At 36.5% G+C, this 17,946-nt stretch overlaps 1 protein-coding gene across 43 annotated transcripts in view; it reads left to right on the plus strand.

Annotated features, from left to right (window-relative positions):
* Nucleotides 1-15,326, plus strand: part of PLEKHA1 (pleckstrin homology domain containing A1) — a 50,988-nt gene extending 35,662 nt beyond the window's left edge. For 8 of the 43 annotated variants that reach the window (XM_016919538.4, XM_024346651.2, XM_054660587.2 and 5 more), the window contains exons 8-14: nt 882-950; nt 7,178-7,242; nt 7,875-7,938; nt 9,915-10,004; nt 11,055-11,119; nt 11,249-11,319; nt 12,593-15,326. In XM_016919538.4, the coding sequence (XP_016775027.1) occupies nt 882-950; nt 7,178-7,242; nt 7,875-7,938; nt 9,915-10,004; nt 11,055-11,119; nt 11,249-11,319; nt 12,593-12,807 (639 nt within the window). In that variant the 3' untranslated portion in view covers nt 12,808-15,326. Of the gene's footprint in view, nt 1-881; nt 951-7,177; nt 7,243-7,874; nt 7,939-9,914; nt 10,005-11,054; nt 11,141-11,248; nt 11,394-12,592 lie in introns of all 43 variants that reach the window. The other 35 variants (XR_010147050.1, XR_010147054.1, XR_010147055.1 and 32 more) reach the window with 12 other exon arrangements.
* The last annotated feature ends 2,620 nt before the right edge of the window (nt 15,327-17,946 follow it).

Genomic DNA, 17,946 nt, shown 5'->3' on the forward strand with positions numbered 1-17,946 from the left:
TAATTTACACACAACTGAGGCTCATAGCCTGATGGTTCCTTTTTGTTTTACTCTTAAGTCCAAAATACCAGTCAGAGATATTTAAGTGCTTCTGCAAAAACTGTTATTTTATTGACAAAAAATATTTGTACAAAATAGGTTTACTTTATTAAATATTTAGTGCTTTACTACTATGTATAAAGTACTTGTGGAAGAATTCATACGTTTTTACAGATGGAGAAACTTGATGTGGTTTAATAACATTTCCTGTGTTTGCTCTTTACATGGGGTTGGCGGGGGCGAGGAGTAGGAGGAAGGGGAAGTGCTTTAAAAAAAAAAAAAAGTTTCAACATTAAAAATATGAAATAGGCCAGGCATGGTGGCTCACGCCTGTAATCCCAGCATTTTGGGAGGCCAAGGTGGGCGGATCACCTGAGGTCAGGAGTTTGAGACCAGCCTGACTAACATGGTGAAACCCTGTCTCTACTAAAAATACAAAAATTAGCTGGGCATAGTGATGGGAGCCTGTAATCCCAGCTACTCGAGAGGCTGATGCAGGAGAATTGCTTGAACCCAGAAGGCAGAGGCAGTGAGCCGAGATCGCGCCATTGCACTCCAGCCTGGGTGACAGAGCAAGACTCTGTCTCAAAAAAAAAAAAGAAAACACACATAAAATCATACAATAAAAGATGAAAGCCAGGCACCAGAAATTGAATTAGGAATTCAAAGCCTGGGTAGCTAGAGAGGGATGAGGTTTAATTTATCGCATCTCTAAGGGAAGTAATGAGATTTTTCACTGCTTGGCATGTCTGATTGTGGGTTCATATCAGGGTAATTAAGTGGTGACTAACATTTGACATTCTTAGAAACACAAGTCTTATGTCTGTGTTCATCTCTGGTAGATGAAAAACTGGAAGAGAAGATATTTTCAGTTGGATGAAAACACAATAGGCTACTTCAAATCCGAACTGGTATGTTGTTACGTCATAAATGTTGCTATAAGAATGTTTGAAAAGTGTTGCAATGTAGTGATTATATATAATTTCTTGTACTGTTCTGTAGTTTTAGAATAAGTCTAGTTTTTAGAGGTAAATATAGTTTATTTGGTTGTGATGCTTTTGGTTAATGATATTTTTCTTAAATACGTTTTTAAGTAAAAAGATCCTATCTTCAAAGCAGCATTCCACCTTGAAAGATCTGAAGATCTCAGAATCCTCTAGTCTATAAATTTCCTCTAAAGGGGCTGTCCTCTTGGGGGGTTAGCCCCACGTGGAGTAGGGAGAGAAGGGCATCCACATGGGGAAGGGGTGGTGGCAGAGATGGGAGAATGGTCACATACACACTGATTGATAAAATCAGGAACTATATTAAGGATAATAGAAGCCAAGTCTTTTCAGAGAAACAATACTTTTTGGTGAATGAATGTATATCTGTATATATGATGAGGAATGAGATATTTACATAGTTTCAAAGTACCTATCTACTAAAATAGGTATTAAGTATTGTACAAGGGGAAAAAGAGTAACATTACAGTGAGGAAAGTGGTGTAAAGAATTCTGTCTGTAAAAGTCAATATTTAACCCTCTGTATTTCTTTCTCTTGAGATTTTCTTTACCTATTTCACATTGACTCGTAAATCACTTCACATAAGATGTTTTTATCTTCCCTGAAGGTAGAATCAGAAATTGAAATTCCCTCTTCGCCTTGTTTGAGTTGCATCCTTATTTAAAATATTGTAGGGTGATCTGAGTCCTGAAATAGCTTATTGGAGACATTGAATGCAATTCTGTAGTATAAATGTCCATCCTACGTCTTCTTTTTGTATGGGACCTTTGAGAAGGGAACTTATACTTTGTTTGAATGAAGTCACCAGAACAGCATTGTCCATTAGAACTTTCTGCACAAATGGAAATGTGCCGTATCTGTATTGTCCAAGGGCACTAGCTACATGTAGCTGTTGAGTGCTGGAAATGTGGCTAGTGTGACTGAGGAACTGACTTAATTTCATTTTAATTAATTTATATTTACATCATTACACACAATGGCCACTGTATTGGCCAGCAGAGCACTAGTGTATAGGAAGGGAATATTTTAAGATTCACCTCAGGAGTCAGCTCTTCTGGGAAGCTTTTAGACTCTGGGTTAAGTGTCTTCTCTTTATATGCCCTGTGGTACCCTATGCATACTTGTATCATAATGCTCTTCCCAGAGTTTTGCAATCATGTGCATTCTTGTCTTTGCAACTAAATTAAATGAGCTTCTTAAGGGTAAAGACTCTTGTAGTCTTTTATGATCACAGGGCCTGGCACTTGATAGACAATAAGTGTCTTTGAATGAATGAAAAATGGCATAGCATAGCAAGAAATGCCATTTTAGTATGGGGCTTTCTCAAAGCTTAAGAGCCTCAACTGGAAGTAGTAGTTACTTGGTTCAGAAAGTACCTGCCTTGTTGTCTCAGGAGGCTATCCTTGTGCTTGGTTAGCAGGTTGTCTCATAGATTTTAGTTAAAGCCAATACTCCTGGGAAGAGTCATTCATGCAGCAGACATTCATTGAGCTCTCCATGAACCTGGTGCACTGTTCTGGGAACTGAAAATAAAAGAGAATAATTAGCAAAGTTCTCTGGCCTTCAGGAGTTCAGTTTTGGTGGGGAAATTGACGTGTGCCCCCATCATCAACAGTAGTTTTAATAATTAGGAATATTTTTAGTATTTAGAAATTGCAGATAAAGCTGAAAACCTTTAAAGGTCAGTAATTATAACTATACTTAAGTTTTCCTGATTTTACGGAGTATAGTTTATCTCCTATGGTAGTTCTTTGTTCTTCCTCTCAAATTTCACAGAATAATGCCCAGCATACAGGTTTTCAAAACTTAGTATTTCTGTAATAGTTCTTGTTTCAGCTCCCCCTCCCCCAGTTTTAACATTTCTGAAATCTTAGCAGTATGTCTTAGAGTTGCTAAGGACGAGGGGCAGCCAGGCTGCAGCTGTGCTGTAGTTGACTGCTTGCCATATGCACAGTACCTTTGGGTAAAATCCAGAAGACACCGGCATCAGCATGTGCAGAAAAGGGTGCTGGCAGCTTGGGAGGAAATCTCAGGGACACCATGAAACATTCTTAAATACTGCATCACCAACACTCTTTTTGGCACAAAGAATGGCTTGGAGTGAAAAATATGGACATTGGTGGCTCCAAGTCAAAAAGTGATTCAGAAGATCTGGAATCTGAATGTGAAGTCTTAAAAACTGTAACCAGTTTATCTTGTTTATATTTTTCTTTTTTATATATGCTCAAGAATAATATATGATAAAAATGTTTAAAGTGTAAATGGGCTCTTTTATAGAACCTTTTCATCATGGAAAAGTGTAAACATACCCTTTTAGTAGATAGAAATAATACATGGAACCTGCATATACCCATCACCTAGATGTCATAATTGTTAACACATGGCTCAGCTCGTCTTGTTTCTTCTGTTTCACCACCCACTTCCTGCTTCATATTTTGAGGCAAATCCTAGATGTCTCCCATTTCATCTGTAAATATCTCAGTGTGTATCTCTAAAAGATCATTTAAAAATTTTAAAAATAAGTATAAAAGACTTAAGTGCACAGCCGAAAAATTGGTGAAAATATTTGCAACATGTATTAGAGATAAAACTTACAAGGAATCTTAAAAACTGAGGGGATTTTTCCTCACCTACTTTGCTCTCTTTTCCTTCCATCAATCCGAAACGACTCAGACTCCAATTTATTAGGTGAGGCAAAGCAACATAGGCATCCAAGAGGAACCAGTGTAGCTTTGTGTGGGTGTCAGAGCCCACGCAGGACAAGGAGGCTGTCCTCTTGGGGGGTTAGCCCCACGCGGAGTAGGGAGAGAAGGGCATCCACATGGGGAGGGGTGGTGGCAGAGATGGGAGAATGGTCACATACACACTGATTGATAACATCAAGAACTATATTAAGGATAATAGAAGCCAAATCTTGTCAGAGAAACAATACTTTTTGGTGAATGGATGTATATCTGTATGTATGATGAGGAATGAAATATTTACATAGTTTCAAAGTACCTGTCTACTAAAATAGGTATTAGGTATTGTACAAGGGGGAAAAGAATAACATTACAGTGAGGAAACCTGGCGGATACCACTTTACTCAGGTTGGTCAGATGATTAAAGTGAATGTCATTGGTAATGAGGTAAATTGAAATCACCTGACAGGATAGTGGAAAACGAAGACAGCATCACTTCTGTGAAATCCCTGCCCAAGGTATGTAATCAGAATCCCATCATGAGGCACACCCAAATGAGGGACATTCTACAAAATAACTACCTTGCAATCTTCATAGAGTGAAGATTATGAAAGTCAAGGAATAATGAGGAACTGTTCCAGACTGAGGGAAAGAAAATATTTGACAAGCAGATGGTATTCGTGCTTCTGAACTGAATTCTTTTGCTCTAATAAAAGACATTTTTGGGCACAGTTTTCTGATTCTGATGATTGTATTGTGATTATGTAAGAGAATGTAGGAAAAGTATTCAGGGGTAGTGTGGGACAGGTCAGCAACTCACTCTGAAATGGTTCAGGAAAATCAGTTCTTTATGCTGTATTTTCAATCCTTGTATAAATTCGTGTTTGTTTCAAAGATTAAAAAAAGAGAGAAAATGGAGGGGAAAATACCTGGTAGGCAAATGAACAAAAGACATGAATAGGCAATTCATTTAAAAATTAAAATAGGTCTTAAAATATTAAAAAAAATTCAGCATCACTGATAATTAGAGAAATGCAAATTAAAACTGCAATGAAATATTCTCATCTGTCATGAGAAGGTTGTGGCTGAGTTAAGAGATTGGCAAATCCCCACCCACCCTGCCCAAAAGCAACTGTAAATGCCATTCTGTAAACAAAAGGAATCAGGAACCCTTGGTGATGTGACTGATTTCAGAGCTGGGGCAGATAAAGTACAAGCTGAGCTCAGAAAGTGAAGTTGTGCCAGAGGATAAGGAAGTGGCTCAGAGAATGAATGGAACATGTCAAAAGGACACAGAAATTACCTTGAAGGAGCTGACCAAAATGCAGACAATTTAAACAACAAAATAAGTAATGATAGTAATGGAATATAACCCGTAGAATAAAAATGAGTCATAAATAAATAAATGGAGAAGGAAAAATATTTCCTTAGAGTAAAATTCTATTTAATATATGTAGATGGATTGATGGGGTTAGAAAAATCACCATTTGGCAGCCACTAGTAATGGTTTCAGGCAGGAGTTTTCAGGGTTTGATAAAACTAGTTGCAAAATTATGATGGGAAACCTGGTATTACTATAGGTTCCAGGTATCTCCCCACAAGATACTTAACAGTGACGAAGGGAAAAAGTAATTTTACAGCTACTGGCAAACATGACCTTAAGCAACAGATCAGGGTTAACACACCAGTGACAGGACAAGCCACCATCGGGTGTGTACCTCCTAATAGTGGTCCGCTGAGAAGAACAGTGTCATGTCTGTGGCTTCCTGTCAAAAGTGTATAATCTGAATCTCAGCACGAATAACAGGCAAACCCAGACTGGGAGGTATTCTACAAAAATAACTGGCCTGCACTTCTTTAAACTCTGAAAAACGAATGAAGAACTATTCCACAGTTAAAGGCGACATGACAGCTACATACATGGTATGATCCTGGATTTAACTCTGGATCAGAAAATGGTTTTTGTGCTGTAAAGAATACAGGTAGGGCAATTAATGAAATCTGAAGATGGTCTGTAGATTATAGTATTGCATCAGTGTTGAGTTTCCAGTTTTCATAATTGCACTGTGGTTATGCAAGAGCACATCCATGTTTTAGGAAATACACACTGAAGCGTTTAGTAAAGGTACATCATATTTACAACTTAACCTTCAAGCATTTCAGGAATCTATATATATACATATACTCTCTCACACACATATATAAACATAAACAGATAATGATAAAGCAAATGTAAAATATCAACAGTTTAGAAAACAAGGTGTAGGTTATGCAGAAATTCTTTGTACTGTTTTTCTCAGTCTCTTATTAAGTGTGAAATTATTTCAAAATTAAACTATTTTGTAAAACTTTTTTAAAAAGATCAATGATTTTTTTTTTTTTTTAAAAAGCACTCCCAGCTGGGCGCGGTGGCTCACACCTGTAATCCTAGCATTTTGGGAGGCCAAGGTGGGCAGATCACCAGAGGTCAAGAGTTTGAGACCAGCCTAGCCAACATGGTAAAACCCTATCTCTACTAAAAGTACAAAAATTAGCTGGGCGTGGTGGCAGGCGCCTGTAATTTCAGCTACTTGGGAGGCTGAGACAGGAGAATCCCCTTGAACCCAGGAGGCGGAGGTTGCAGTGAGCCAAGATCGCACCATTGCACTCTAGCCTGGGCAACAAGAGCGAAACTCCATCTCAAAAAACAAAAAACAAAAAAAAAACAACAACACTCTGTCATGGTTTAGTTTTATTTTTGGTGCTACATAAAGTAATGGTATGTCTTAATCTCACGCTGTCATATTCAATGAAATACGTATATTGTATTTTATGGAATGTATACTAGAAATATGCTATTAGGAACCAGTTTTATATTTGTATCTTATATCTACTTTGTAACCTTGGGTGAGATACTTAACATGTCTAATCTGCAGTTTCAGCACATGAATAGTAGTACATGTGTTGTAGGGTTGGGGAAAGTGTGAGATAAAACATTTAAAAGCTAGCAGATGTCTCAGCACTTAGTAAACATTCAATTTTGTATTTATATAAAAGTGATATTTGTAAAATCACAAATTTAAGTCAAAGAAGCAGGATGTGCACTTGCTCTGCTGCCTTGTGTATCAAAGTGACATTCTAGAAAAGGAGGTGCTGCGCATACTGGTACGTGGGTCCGTCGGGGAAAGTCTGATGGCTAATAGCTTTTAATTAGCTACACTGCCCTTAAGGCCAGAAAGAATGTGAATAAGGGCCGTATGCAGTTTTTCTTGTTTCAAACAACAGTGTATATAAGGTTATAGTGTTTGAGCTATTCAGATGCTGGATGGTTTAAGAAGGTAGATTTATTTCTGAGATGTGCTTCAGAAAAGAAGTGTGATTTTCACATGGGTCTCCAAATAAGACAGCTAACCTTTGAAAGGATTTTAAGAATAAACATCATGTAACTGTTTTTTTTTTTTTTTTTTTGCCAGGAAAAGGAACCTCTTCGCGTAATACCACTTAAAGAGGTTCATAAAGTCCAGGAATGTAAGCAAAGGTAAGGAACCGCTCTGACTTGATGCCTGGCACAAGTTATAAACACAGAATAGTGCCTTAGTTTGAGTAATGTACTTACAGATTACATTTTTCCATATTAATTGTAGTTATTTTTAACTCTTTATAGTTGAGATACACTAGAATTTTCAAAACCCTCAGAGTAAAGTATTGAACTACTTTGTTCATTTGAAAACTAAAAATTAGGAAAGAATCCTTTATTTGTTTCTTTGAAAACTAAAAATACAGAAACAGCTTACTAATGGAAAGGAATAAATTTAATGTGAACAACTTATGGTTAGGCCATCAGATTTGACAAATTGATGTATTAAGTGTTTAAAAGATGCAGTAGAATAGAGCTTCACAAGAAAATGTGTTAGCTGTGACAGTGTTTCACCAAACTGATTACTAAAAACTCTGAACTTTAAAGTTGCTTTGTGAACTTTTTCTAAAAGTAAAACTACATGAAATATGTAAAATCTTACATTAAAATAAATGGGAAAAGATAATTTGGGTTTGCTAAATCAGTGCTTTACCTCATTTATTTATTGACGCATACTGGGTACTGGGTAAACAAATGAAAGAGAAACTCAAACAACTGCTATTTAAGTATAATTGGATTTTTTTTTCATACAGCGACATAATGATGAGGGACAACCTCTTTGAAATTGTAACAACGTCTCGAACTTTCTATGTGCAGGTAAGATGCTTATTTGGCAATTAATAGATCCTCCTAAAAAGAAATTAATAATTTTAGAGGTGAAATAAACATAAATAAGCTTGTTGCACTTGAGGTTAAAAAATATGACAACTGTAATTCACCAGCTTAATAAAAGGGTACTTTATATAGAGTTATTGGTGGGGTTATATGTTCAGGAAGTGGGAGTATTTGTTATGAATTAGTGAACTAGAACTAAGTATTTAGAGAAAGGGAAATGCTTTTAATTTAGATGTTAAGTGTGTACTTTCAAGTTGGATTATTTTTGCACATATTTTAGAATTTTGATTTTTCTGTTATATCATTTTTTGGTAACCTTATTAAAAAAACCCATAGTAAAAGTAGATTTATATAGTTTCACTAATAGTAGGCATCCTGTATTTAAGTTTAAATTGTACTTTTTGCATACCTCATTGAATTATTTAAATGGAAAATTTAAAAAAAAGATTTGGGCCGGCTGTGGTGGCTCACACCTGTAATCCCAGCACTTTGGGAGGCCAAGGCAGGCACATCGCTTGAGTCCAGGAGTTCGAGACCAGCCTGGGCAACATGGCAAAACCCCATCTCTACTAAAAATACAAACATTAGCCAGCTGTGGTGGTGTAGGCTTGTAATCCTAGCAACTTGGGAGGCTGAGGCACGAGAATCGCTTGAACCCAGGAGGTGGTTACAGTGAGCTGAGATCGTGTTACTGCACTCCAGCCTGGGTGACAGAGACCCTGTCTCAAAAAAAAAAAAAAAAAAAAAAAATCAAAAAGGGATGATTTGTTTTTGTTTTATTGAAGTTAAATATGCTTATTCCAGAAAACTTGGAAAATATAGAAAGATTTCAGAAAAATGTGGTTTATAAAACATTCAGTCCCACATTGAGGCAACCATTCTTATGATTTTGCTCCCTTTCTTAAGGTATATATTTTTGTAATAGGTGGGGTCATACTAAATATAGTGTTATATCCTATTTGTTTCATATATTGTTATTTTTTTCCCATGTCATTAAAAATTATCTGAAAACCTTTTAGAACTGCCCCATACTCCATTGATGTTCCACCAGTAAATTGTGTCTGTATTACTCTGTTGCTGTATTGTGTCTGTGTTACTCTGTTCATGTGCATAGTTTTTGTACATTTACTGTAATAAAATGATGAAAAACATCTTTGTGCATTACTTTGCCTGATTTCTTTAGGGTAAGTTTCTAGATCGAGATTAACTATCAGAGCATGACCCTTTCTATTTTGTCAAATTGATTTCTAGAATTGTATTTCCATTAGTAATGAATGAAGTATACTCTACCTTTGGCTACTTGTAGTTTTTTTTTTTTTTTTAGTCTTTGTTAATATTACTTATTCAAAAATATCCTGCATTTTAAACTTTTTCATATTTCTAGATTCTAGAAGTGTAAGGGATTCTAGAATCTAGAAACAAGAGGCAGTATCTCTGCACCCCGATTGGGGCCTTATTTAATTGGATTAATTTCATAGTAAGGTTTAAAATTCACATTGAAAGCCAGACGTATCTGTCAATACTTATTGTAGGATTTAGGGTACTACTAGAAATTATTTCCAGAAAAATATGTAAAAGAATGTCAGAATTTTTAAAAATTACACAACTACATAAATATTCTTGTAGCAGATTCAGACAGTGTAGCAGTAGGTAGAGTGAAATAAGAAGGGTTTTTCTTGGACTTCCTCCTCTCCTTGTTTTCTCTCTGGAGGTATTCATTATTGACGCCTGTTGATGGGTCTGATCTTGACACTGAAGTGCTCAATTTATGTCTCTGTGTAGTTAAGACCTAGCAAAACCTGGCTTTAAAAAAATGATTTCTAAATTTTTTGGAAACAGTTGCCTTAGAGTGATTTTGTTGATGACAGTATTTTAAGTTATCAAAATAAATACATTGGCTTTATAGAAGTAGGTGATTTTGAGAAAAAATTGTTTGAATGAGTTCTTTTTTCCTTTAGGCTGATAGCCCTGAAGAGATGCACAGTTGGATTAAAGCAGTCTCTGGCGCCATTGTAGCACAGCGGGGTCCCGGCAGATCTGCATCTTCTGTAGGTTTCCTGCTCTCTGGGGTGATACTCCCTTGCGTCTCCCCCATCCTATCAAATTTCCTCTCTCCCAATCCATCCGGTTTCTTTCTTTATTGAGATTTATTTGCCTGTTGACTTTTATACCAATTGGACTTGCAAAAAATAATGCATTTCTAATTTAATGCTTCCTTGTAGTATTATGTATACATAACTTTCTGTGCATTGTATTGTGTTAAATGCACAAGTAGGGCAACTAAAGAATGAACATTTCCTTGCTTTGTTTTAGGAGTTCTTACTTGTCAGTAGCTCTAGATTTGGCATAATCTGACAGATTCTTAGTATGGTGTGTGATCAGGATCATGTAAGACTTTTAGTTGTAGCGTTACACAGTTTTGTGAACGTCTCAATTTCCTCTTTACTTCCTCTGATTTCAGTTCAGGTTTTTTGGTTTTGTTTTGTTTTTTACCTTTGGCTTAACCATGCCATAAGATCACTGAGCAGCTGGGGCCTTAAATGCAGTTCAGTGCTCCCAGTGTTTCCATTTCATGCTTTAATTCTCATTTTAAAACCTGCTTTAACAGCCTGCTTCTGAAAACTACCATAATTATCTTTGTGGTAGTATGATAATAAAATTGAAATACAACTAAACATTCTGCTCAGAAATATTTTTTTAAAAGATTTTTCTTGTGTTCAAGTACATAAGAATTAGATTTGCATTTGGAATACTTTGGCCACTGATCTCAGGTCTGAAAATTTAAAGTATCTTAAAATGTAACACTGCCATCTGCGGAAAGTAGTCTCATATGTAGCATGATAGCCTTTATTATCTAGATTTACTATGACATATATGCTAGTTACTTACACTTTTAATATTTTTTTCTGATAGTATTATAATACTGCCTTTTATTAGTTTTCTGGTAGTGATAACTACAGATAAATAAATAGAAATCAGTGTTTCTGATTTCTTAGTTGTTAAGTCATTCTCTCTTTATATCCTTTTTGAAATATCTAAGAAGTCACTTTCATAGATGTTCATTTTGTAACTGCCTGTATTTTATGTGACTTTTTCAGCAGTCAAGTATGAGACTCTCTGCAAAAACAATGTCTGTTGGGAAGAGGAAAAGTTGGAGAAGGATGTTTGTGTTTTGTGCTTTGTGGTGGGGGCAAATTGAACTATCTAGCTATGACTGTCAGCACAACTTTCTCTTTTCCTCCCTCTACCCAGTATAGGTTAACTCTAATCTTAGCTTTGCACTGTGTTCCAGATGCGGCAGGCCAGAAGGCTGTCGAACCCTTGTATACAGAGGTATACATCAAGAGCTGGTGAATGCAGCACGTATGTGGGCTCTCACGCAAACGTGCCTTCTTAGTGGAGGGCCCAGACTTACTACTTACAACTGATCATAGAAAGTTGAGTTAACCAAACTGCCTTTTGCAGTTATCATAACTGATTTTGTCAATACTAACGCAAACTGTTTCACTGTAGTCATCAGGTTGGATATGTGTATTTAAAAATAAAAAATAAAACATACAACTTTACTAACAGAAAGAGACATTAACATATAAAAATTAATATACTCAACTGCTGCAAGAGTTTCAATTTTATATTATGTATTTAAAAATTTTTAAGATACAATACTTACGAAATGCACCATTGTTCTAATAATATATGCAAACTAATGCATGCATATGCATTGGATAAACTGTACATTACTATAGTTTGCATGGCATTTAAAAATCTCTGAAATTTAGCCATCTAATAGGACTCCGTAGTGTTTTGGTAATTTGTAGCACTTTGATTTCAAAGCCACTGGTATCATAAATGAATATAATATACTAGTATATAGCAATGTATTTAGAATGGTCATATTTAAGGATATTTTCAGATTTGATCTAGTTAGAAGCATATTGAAATTAACATTCTCAACTACTAATTATTTCACCACAGTTTAAAATGTGATAAATGTGTACCCTTTGTTACCTTTAAAATATTAAGCCATATGAATATATGACCTATTCAGAACTAAAATTAAGTAAAAAATGAAAAGACTGTGCTATTATTGGTTGCAGTGAAATTCAGGGAAGTAAAAACTAAGTCTTATCAGCAGAATAATGTTTGAAAGATGATTCGTGCTTATCAAAGAAATATGGCCTTTCATTGTTATAGTCTATATTTTAATTTTTTTCATTCTAAAATATGTGGGATAATTCCTAGTGTTGACTGAGAATATACTCTTAAATAAAATGATACAGCTGGGAGGTTCTCTTTTAAACACAGTTCAGTTGCAGCTGGAACACTGTATTTCAGTTTAGGTTGGCTGAATCTTCAAAGTGTCATAGGCTGCCAAATTCAGCTTTGGTGACGGAACTGGTTTCCTAGTGGAAATGGTTTTTGGCTATCATTGCTTTAAACTCACCTCTAAAAACGCATTGCTTTGGGAAAGAACTTGCACATTTATGCTGCATGGCTTCTGCTGCTGCCTTTGTGTGTGTGTGTGTGTGTGTGTGTGTGTGTGTTTTATTTGTTTTTCAGAGAATCAAGTCTCACACTGAGTTACTAACCTGGTCATGAGTGACTGACCGTGTCTGACTGCCACTCCTTTTTGCAGGAGCATCCCCCCGGTCCTTCAGAATCCAAACACGCTTTCCGTCCTACCAACGCAGCCGCCGCCACCTCACATTCCACAGCCTCTCGCAGCAACTCTTTGGTCTCAACCTTTACCATGGAGAAGCGAGGATTTTACGAGTCTCTTGCCAAGGTCAAGCCAGGGAACTTCAAGGTCCAGACTGTCTCTCCAAGAGAACCAGCTTCCAAAGTGACTGAACAAGCTCTGTTAAGACCTCAAAGTAAAAATGGCCCTCAGGAAAAAGATTGTGACCTAGTAGACTTGGACGATGCGAGCCTTCCGGTCAGTGACGTGTGAGGCAGAAGCGCACGGAGCCTGCCTGCCTCTGCCGTCCTCAGTTTCCTTTCATGAGGCTTCTAGCCAAAGATGATAAAGGGGGAAATGGTTTTTAGTGCGTATATTATACTGCCTCTTAGGTGTACTCTTTATAAGCTGGTAACCAAGAATCTAGGGAGTGGCCAAACTAAATATAATTTCTTTAAAAAAGAAAGAAAAAGGAAAAATCCAAAATATCTCAGTATCATCTGTCTGAAGCATTGTGTGTTCTCATTCGGGTGGTAACAATGTATGTGTAATATTTTTTTCTTAGTGATTTTGACAGTTTAAATGTTTAACAACTTAAAACATTAAAAATGCTTATTAATAACTTTGGTCATTTAAAAAATGCTACAATGACTTCCTATTAAAGGTTCAATATTTACACATTCTTATTGGTTGATATTACCACATGAAATATTGCCAGACCAAGATACCTAAACTCATGATGTCTGTGGTGCTGTAAAATTTATACTAAAATGTGGACTATTTTGAAATTATAACCATTTTTGATGCCCTGAATCTTGAGGTGACTTATTTTGCATAGAGGATATGGATGGACCAACAGTAAGGGTTGTGGGTTATACCGGCATAGAGAAAAGAAGAGAACTAGAATTGAAACAACTGTGTCTTAGACATTTGTTTGAAAAAGCTTCATCAGGCCTTGGAGCAGTCACTGCTTTATTCCGCAAAAATTATTTGGTAGGAAATTTTTGGGAGATCTGATTTTCTTATCCAAGTTTTGTAAATAGTTGTTATTTCTATATTTGGATTGGTGAAAGACCTCGAGTTTATATGTAAAGACATAACTGCCCTTAGTCATGAAATTGTTGTGACCTCTACTTTTTGTCACTAATAGCCTATATTCAAGTGCCTGTGTTTTTTCATCTTGTTTAGGAATGTTTTGAGATTAATGTGCTTAAAAGTCCTACGTGACTGATTTTAAACATTGTGATAAAATTAATTTTCAGTAGAATAGTTGAATGTGTTAAGATAGGATTTTATGTTAGAGATACCAGAATGCTGGTATTCTACTACCTGTGCAATATATATGTTTTAAAAAACAAATTTGAGAATACATTTAATCATAGGGATATAGATATAAGCACCTCTCTAAAGAATCTTTAGTTTCCGACGTTGAATTATAGACCAGTTTGAGTAAGTACTGCTTTTTTTTTTTTTGGAGACGGGCTCTCGCTCTGTTGCTCAGGCTGGAGTGCAGTGGCGTGATCTCAGCTCACTACAGCCTCCACCTCCTGGGTTCAAACAGTTCTGCTGCCTCAGCTTCCCGAGTAGCTAGGATTACAGGTGCATGCCACCACACCTGGCTAATTTTTGTATTTTAGTAGAGATGGGGTTTCACCATGTTGGCCAGGCTCGTCTCGAACTCCTGACTTCAGGTGATCCACCCATCTCAGCCTCCCAAAGTGCTGGGATTACAGGCATGAGCCACCATGCCCGGCCCATAAGTACCGTTTTTGAGGTTCAGTCTTAAACATTTGCTTTAAGAAAACAGTCTTGAATTTCACATGCTGCTATTTTTATATTTTGCCATTTTACAGTACTGTTTTGTTTTGAATTCATGCATATCATTGAAAATTTCTCGTTTTCATTTTCTTAGATGACTTCTTGTCTGAGACAGAAAAATTTCCTACTACAGCAGTGCGGTCCAGAGGTTAAGATGTATTAGAATTATACAATATCAGTTTAAAAATCTGTATGCATAAAGAATGCACCACTCAACTTTTTTATTCATAAGCTAATATTTTTTTAAAGTTATATTAAGATTTTTTCTCTTTTGCAGCTACACTTGAAAGTGATAGAATAAAGAGATTTTAATGAGTTATCACTTTTTCAGCTGATATATTCATTTTAATGGCTTTTTTGAAAGTTCCTTTTTCATGAACACACCCGAGAAATCTTAAATAGACACTTTGCAATATTTAAGAACCTAATGCTGTTTAATTTTGGTACAGCTTCCACATTGCATGTTCACTTTAGTATTTGCAATTTGATATATTTCATGGTGGCAAAATATTAGCTCTGTTTTGGGACATTTTAAAATAGAACTATCCTTGTTCGATAGCATAGGAAAATGTTCTGGTGATTGTCAGGGTCTCCTAATATTTATCTCAATTCTTTTATAAGTCTATGGAAATTATTTAATTATTTTAAAACGTACACACTTTTCTTGTAAATATGTCACATCTGAGTTCAAAAAAATTACTTTGAATACCTTAATATTTGCTGCATTTTTTTCTGTATATATAACATGTCTTCTTTCAGAATGGGAATATATGTGTGCCTCCCAACATTTACTGTTAAAGTGTGTTATCTTTATATGTCAAACTGGTTGAACACTGTAATGACTTGAGAATAAACTGCACAGAGTTTATTCTGACTTATTTCTCATTTTGTTTGGTTCAGCCCTTGTGTGAAGAAGTAAATACAATGATTAGGGATGTGTTTGGTTAATTGACTTCAGTTTACATATTTAAGGACAGAGTAATTATTTGTTCATCTTTGCAAGAATAAGAAACTTCAGATCTGTGAATTCTTAATGCATCCCTGCATGTGAATTTATAGAAGGAAAAATGATTTTTTTTTGATAGGGGAAAGAACTTGCTTATTTTTCTTAATTAAAAAACATGTTCTCAAAAGCAGAATTATCATATGTTAGCCTCAGAGCATCGTGTGCATCATCTGGGCTGCTTACAGTGCTCCATGATTATTTAGATGGCATGATAAAGGCGGAAAGCAGAGGGCATCTTAATCTCCGGATGGGCAGTTGAGATGCACTCAAAAAACTATGTCGGGTGTTAGAGGCTGCTCCTTGCAAACGTTCCCTATTGGTGATAAATATTCCACGTCTGTTGCGGTGAACACCATATACAGGGCCTAGTGCAGTGCTTGGTGCACTTGGTAAAGCTTAAATACTTCTCCAGTGAGGACAAGGCATTACTGTAGAATGTGTGAACTTCCCGCATTAGAGAAAAGTGTATACCTATTTGTTAGATAAATTGTACTTTTGAATTTCTGGAATATTCTTTCCTTAAAGCAACTTGCCTTCAATGATTTGAGATACCTTCTTTTGCCTGTTGTGTCTAATCCATTGTCAGATCCTGCTGCTTTTCCCTGGCATGTTCATACCTTGTTCTCTGAAATTCAGCCGGGAATGACTTTGAACCAGTATGTCTGCTCACCTATTCATGTCCTGTTGGGGCTCTCCTGGACTACCCTATTCCTGTCATTGTGCAGGGTAGGTATCAAAGTAGACATCTTCATCTGTTGCCTTTTCCTGAAAAGCTGAATGACGACTTAAAGATCAGCTAGGCCAAGCCCCCACCATCAATGCTAACTGAGATAAATTGAGACCCCAGAAAGGAGGAGGATTTGCCTGGCCCATGGGGCACGTTAGCAACGAAGCTGTAACTGTTGGCTTCTCACTGTACTTGGGAGCATCATTAGGATCTATGCCCAGGGTGTAGCTAGAGTAATCCAGCCAAATATACCAGGTTGCTTCCTAATAACCTATGGCATTCCGCACCTCCTCTCCAAAACACATAGGCTTAGTGTTCTTTTTTTTTTCTCAGTCTCTTTTTCTGAAGGCCATTTGTTGTGTGAAATGGCTTTCTTCATCTTAGACCTTCAGATCTCTGTTGAATCAAGTGACTTGTGAATGTCTAGCCATGCAACAGCAGCTCACGTACTTCCTGTGTGTGTTCTAATATGCTGCTTCTACAAATGGATGGGATACATTGTCCTAGAATGCAAGGACCTTGAGGTTTGTGTCTGCGTTTCACCTGTTAGGTTTTCTATAGTTCTGTTAGACGATGGATATGTTTATGTTTGATACCCCTTTATTGCAGCATGTTCAGCACTTTCAAAAAGGAGAGCATTTAGTATTTGGTTCTATTTAGGAAGGGCTTTTAATTATTTCCAAGAACTTATCTAGGTTTAGCAAATGAAGCTTTAATTTTTTTAGTATGTCCTACCTATTTTTCTGAAATATTATTTTCTTACCAAAAGTGCCATTGCGTGTGTAAGCCATGTTTTCTTGTTCACGCCAGCCATGGGAGGTGATAATAGCCTGGGTAACAATTTCAGTCATACTTGTCCAGGAGCCTGCTTCCTTGAAAGTGACTGATGTTCCAGTGTTCCTTTCTTTCCCATTGGGTCTTGGACACCTGATTGTTACCATGGTGTTTGTCCACTGCTGCTATGGTCTTGTTGATGCTGCTCCAAATATATAGCTGTGTTTTCTGGATACATAATTTTTATTTAAAGCTTATTCCTGGACACATTTTGTCCATTTTTGAAAAGATCTAAACTAATTTGACTAGTAGAATTAGGCTAACAATACATGGTTCAAGGAAAAATACTGCCCTTTGTAATAAAAGTTTCTTCTTGCCTAGTGTCTCATTGGTCTGAATATAATGGCTGTCTTAGACCCGGCATCCTGGCGCCTGTCTTCAACTCTAGTTCTGCCGTATGTGACTTTAGGCAAGTGTGTGTGTTTCGGAACTTCATTTTCTACATTATATAAAATGGAATTGGATAAAAGCTACATCTGTCTTGGTAATTATTATTATTAACTGATGCAACTTTTTTTCCTTTGAAAAGTATTTTTTTTTTATTATTATACTTTAAGTTTTAGGGTACATGTGCACAATGTGCAGGTTACATATGTATACATGTGCCATGCTGGTGTGCTGCACCCATTAACTCGTCATTTAGCATTAGGTATATCTCCTAATGCTATCCCTCCCCCCTCCCCCCACCCCCCAACAGTCCCCAGAGTGTGATGTTCCCCTTCCTGTGTCCATGTGTTCTCATTGTTCAATTCCCATCTATGAGTGAGAACATGCGGTGTTTGGTTTTTTGTCCTTGCGATAGTTTACTGAGAATGATGGTTTCCAATTTCATCCATGTCCCTACAAAGGACATGAACTCATCATTTTTTATGGCTGCATAGTATTCCATGGTGTATATGTGCCACATTTTCTTAATCCAGTCGATCA

Source organism: Pan troglodytes, chromosome 8, assembly GCF_028858775.2.
Source record: "Pan troglodytes isolate AG18354 chromosome 8, NHGRI_mPanTro3-v2.0_pri, whole genome shotgun sequence".
Classification (NCBI taxonomy): Eukaryota; Metazoa; Chordata; class Mammalia; order Primates; family Hominidae; genus Pan; species Pan troglodytes.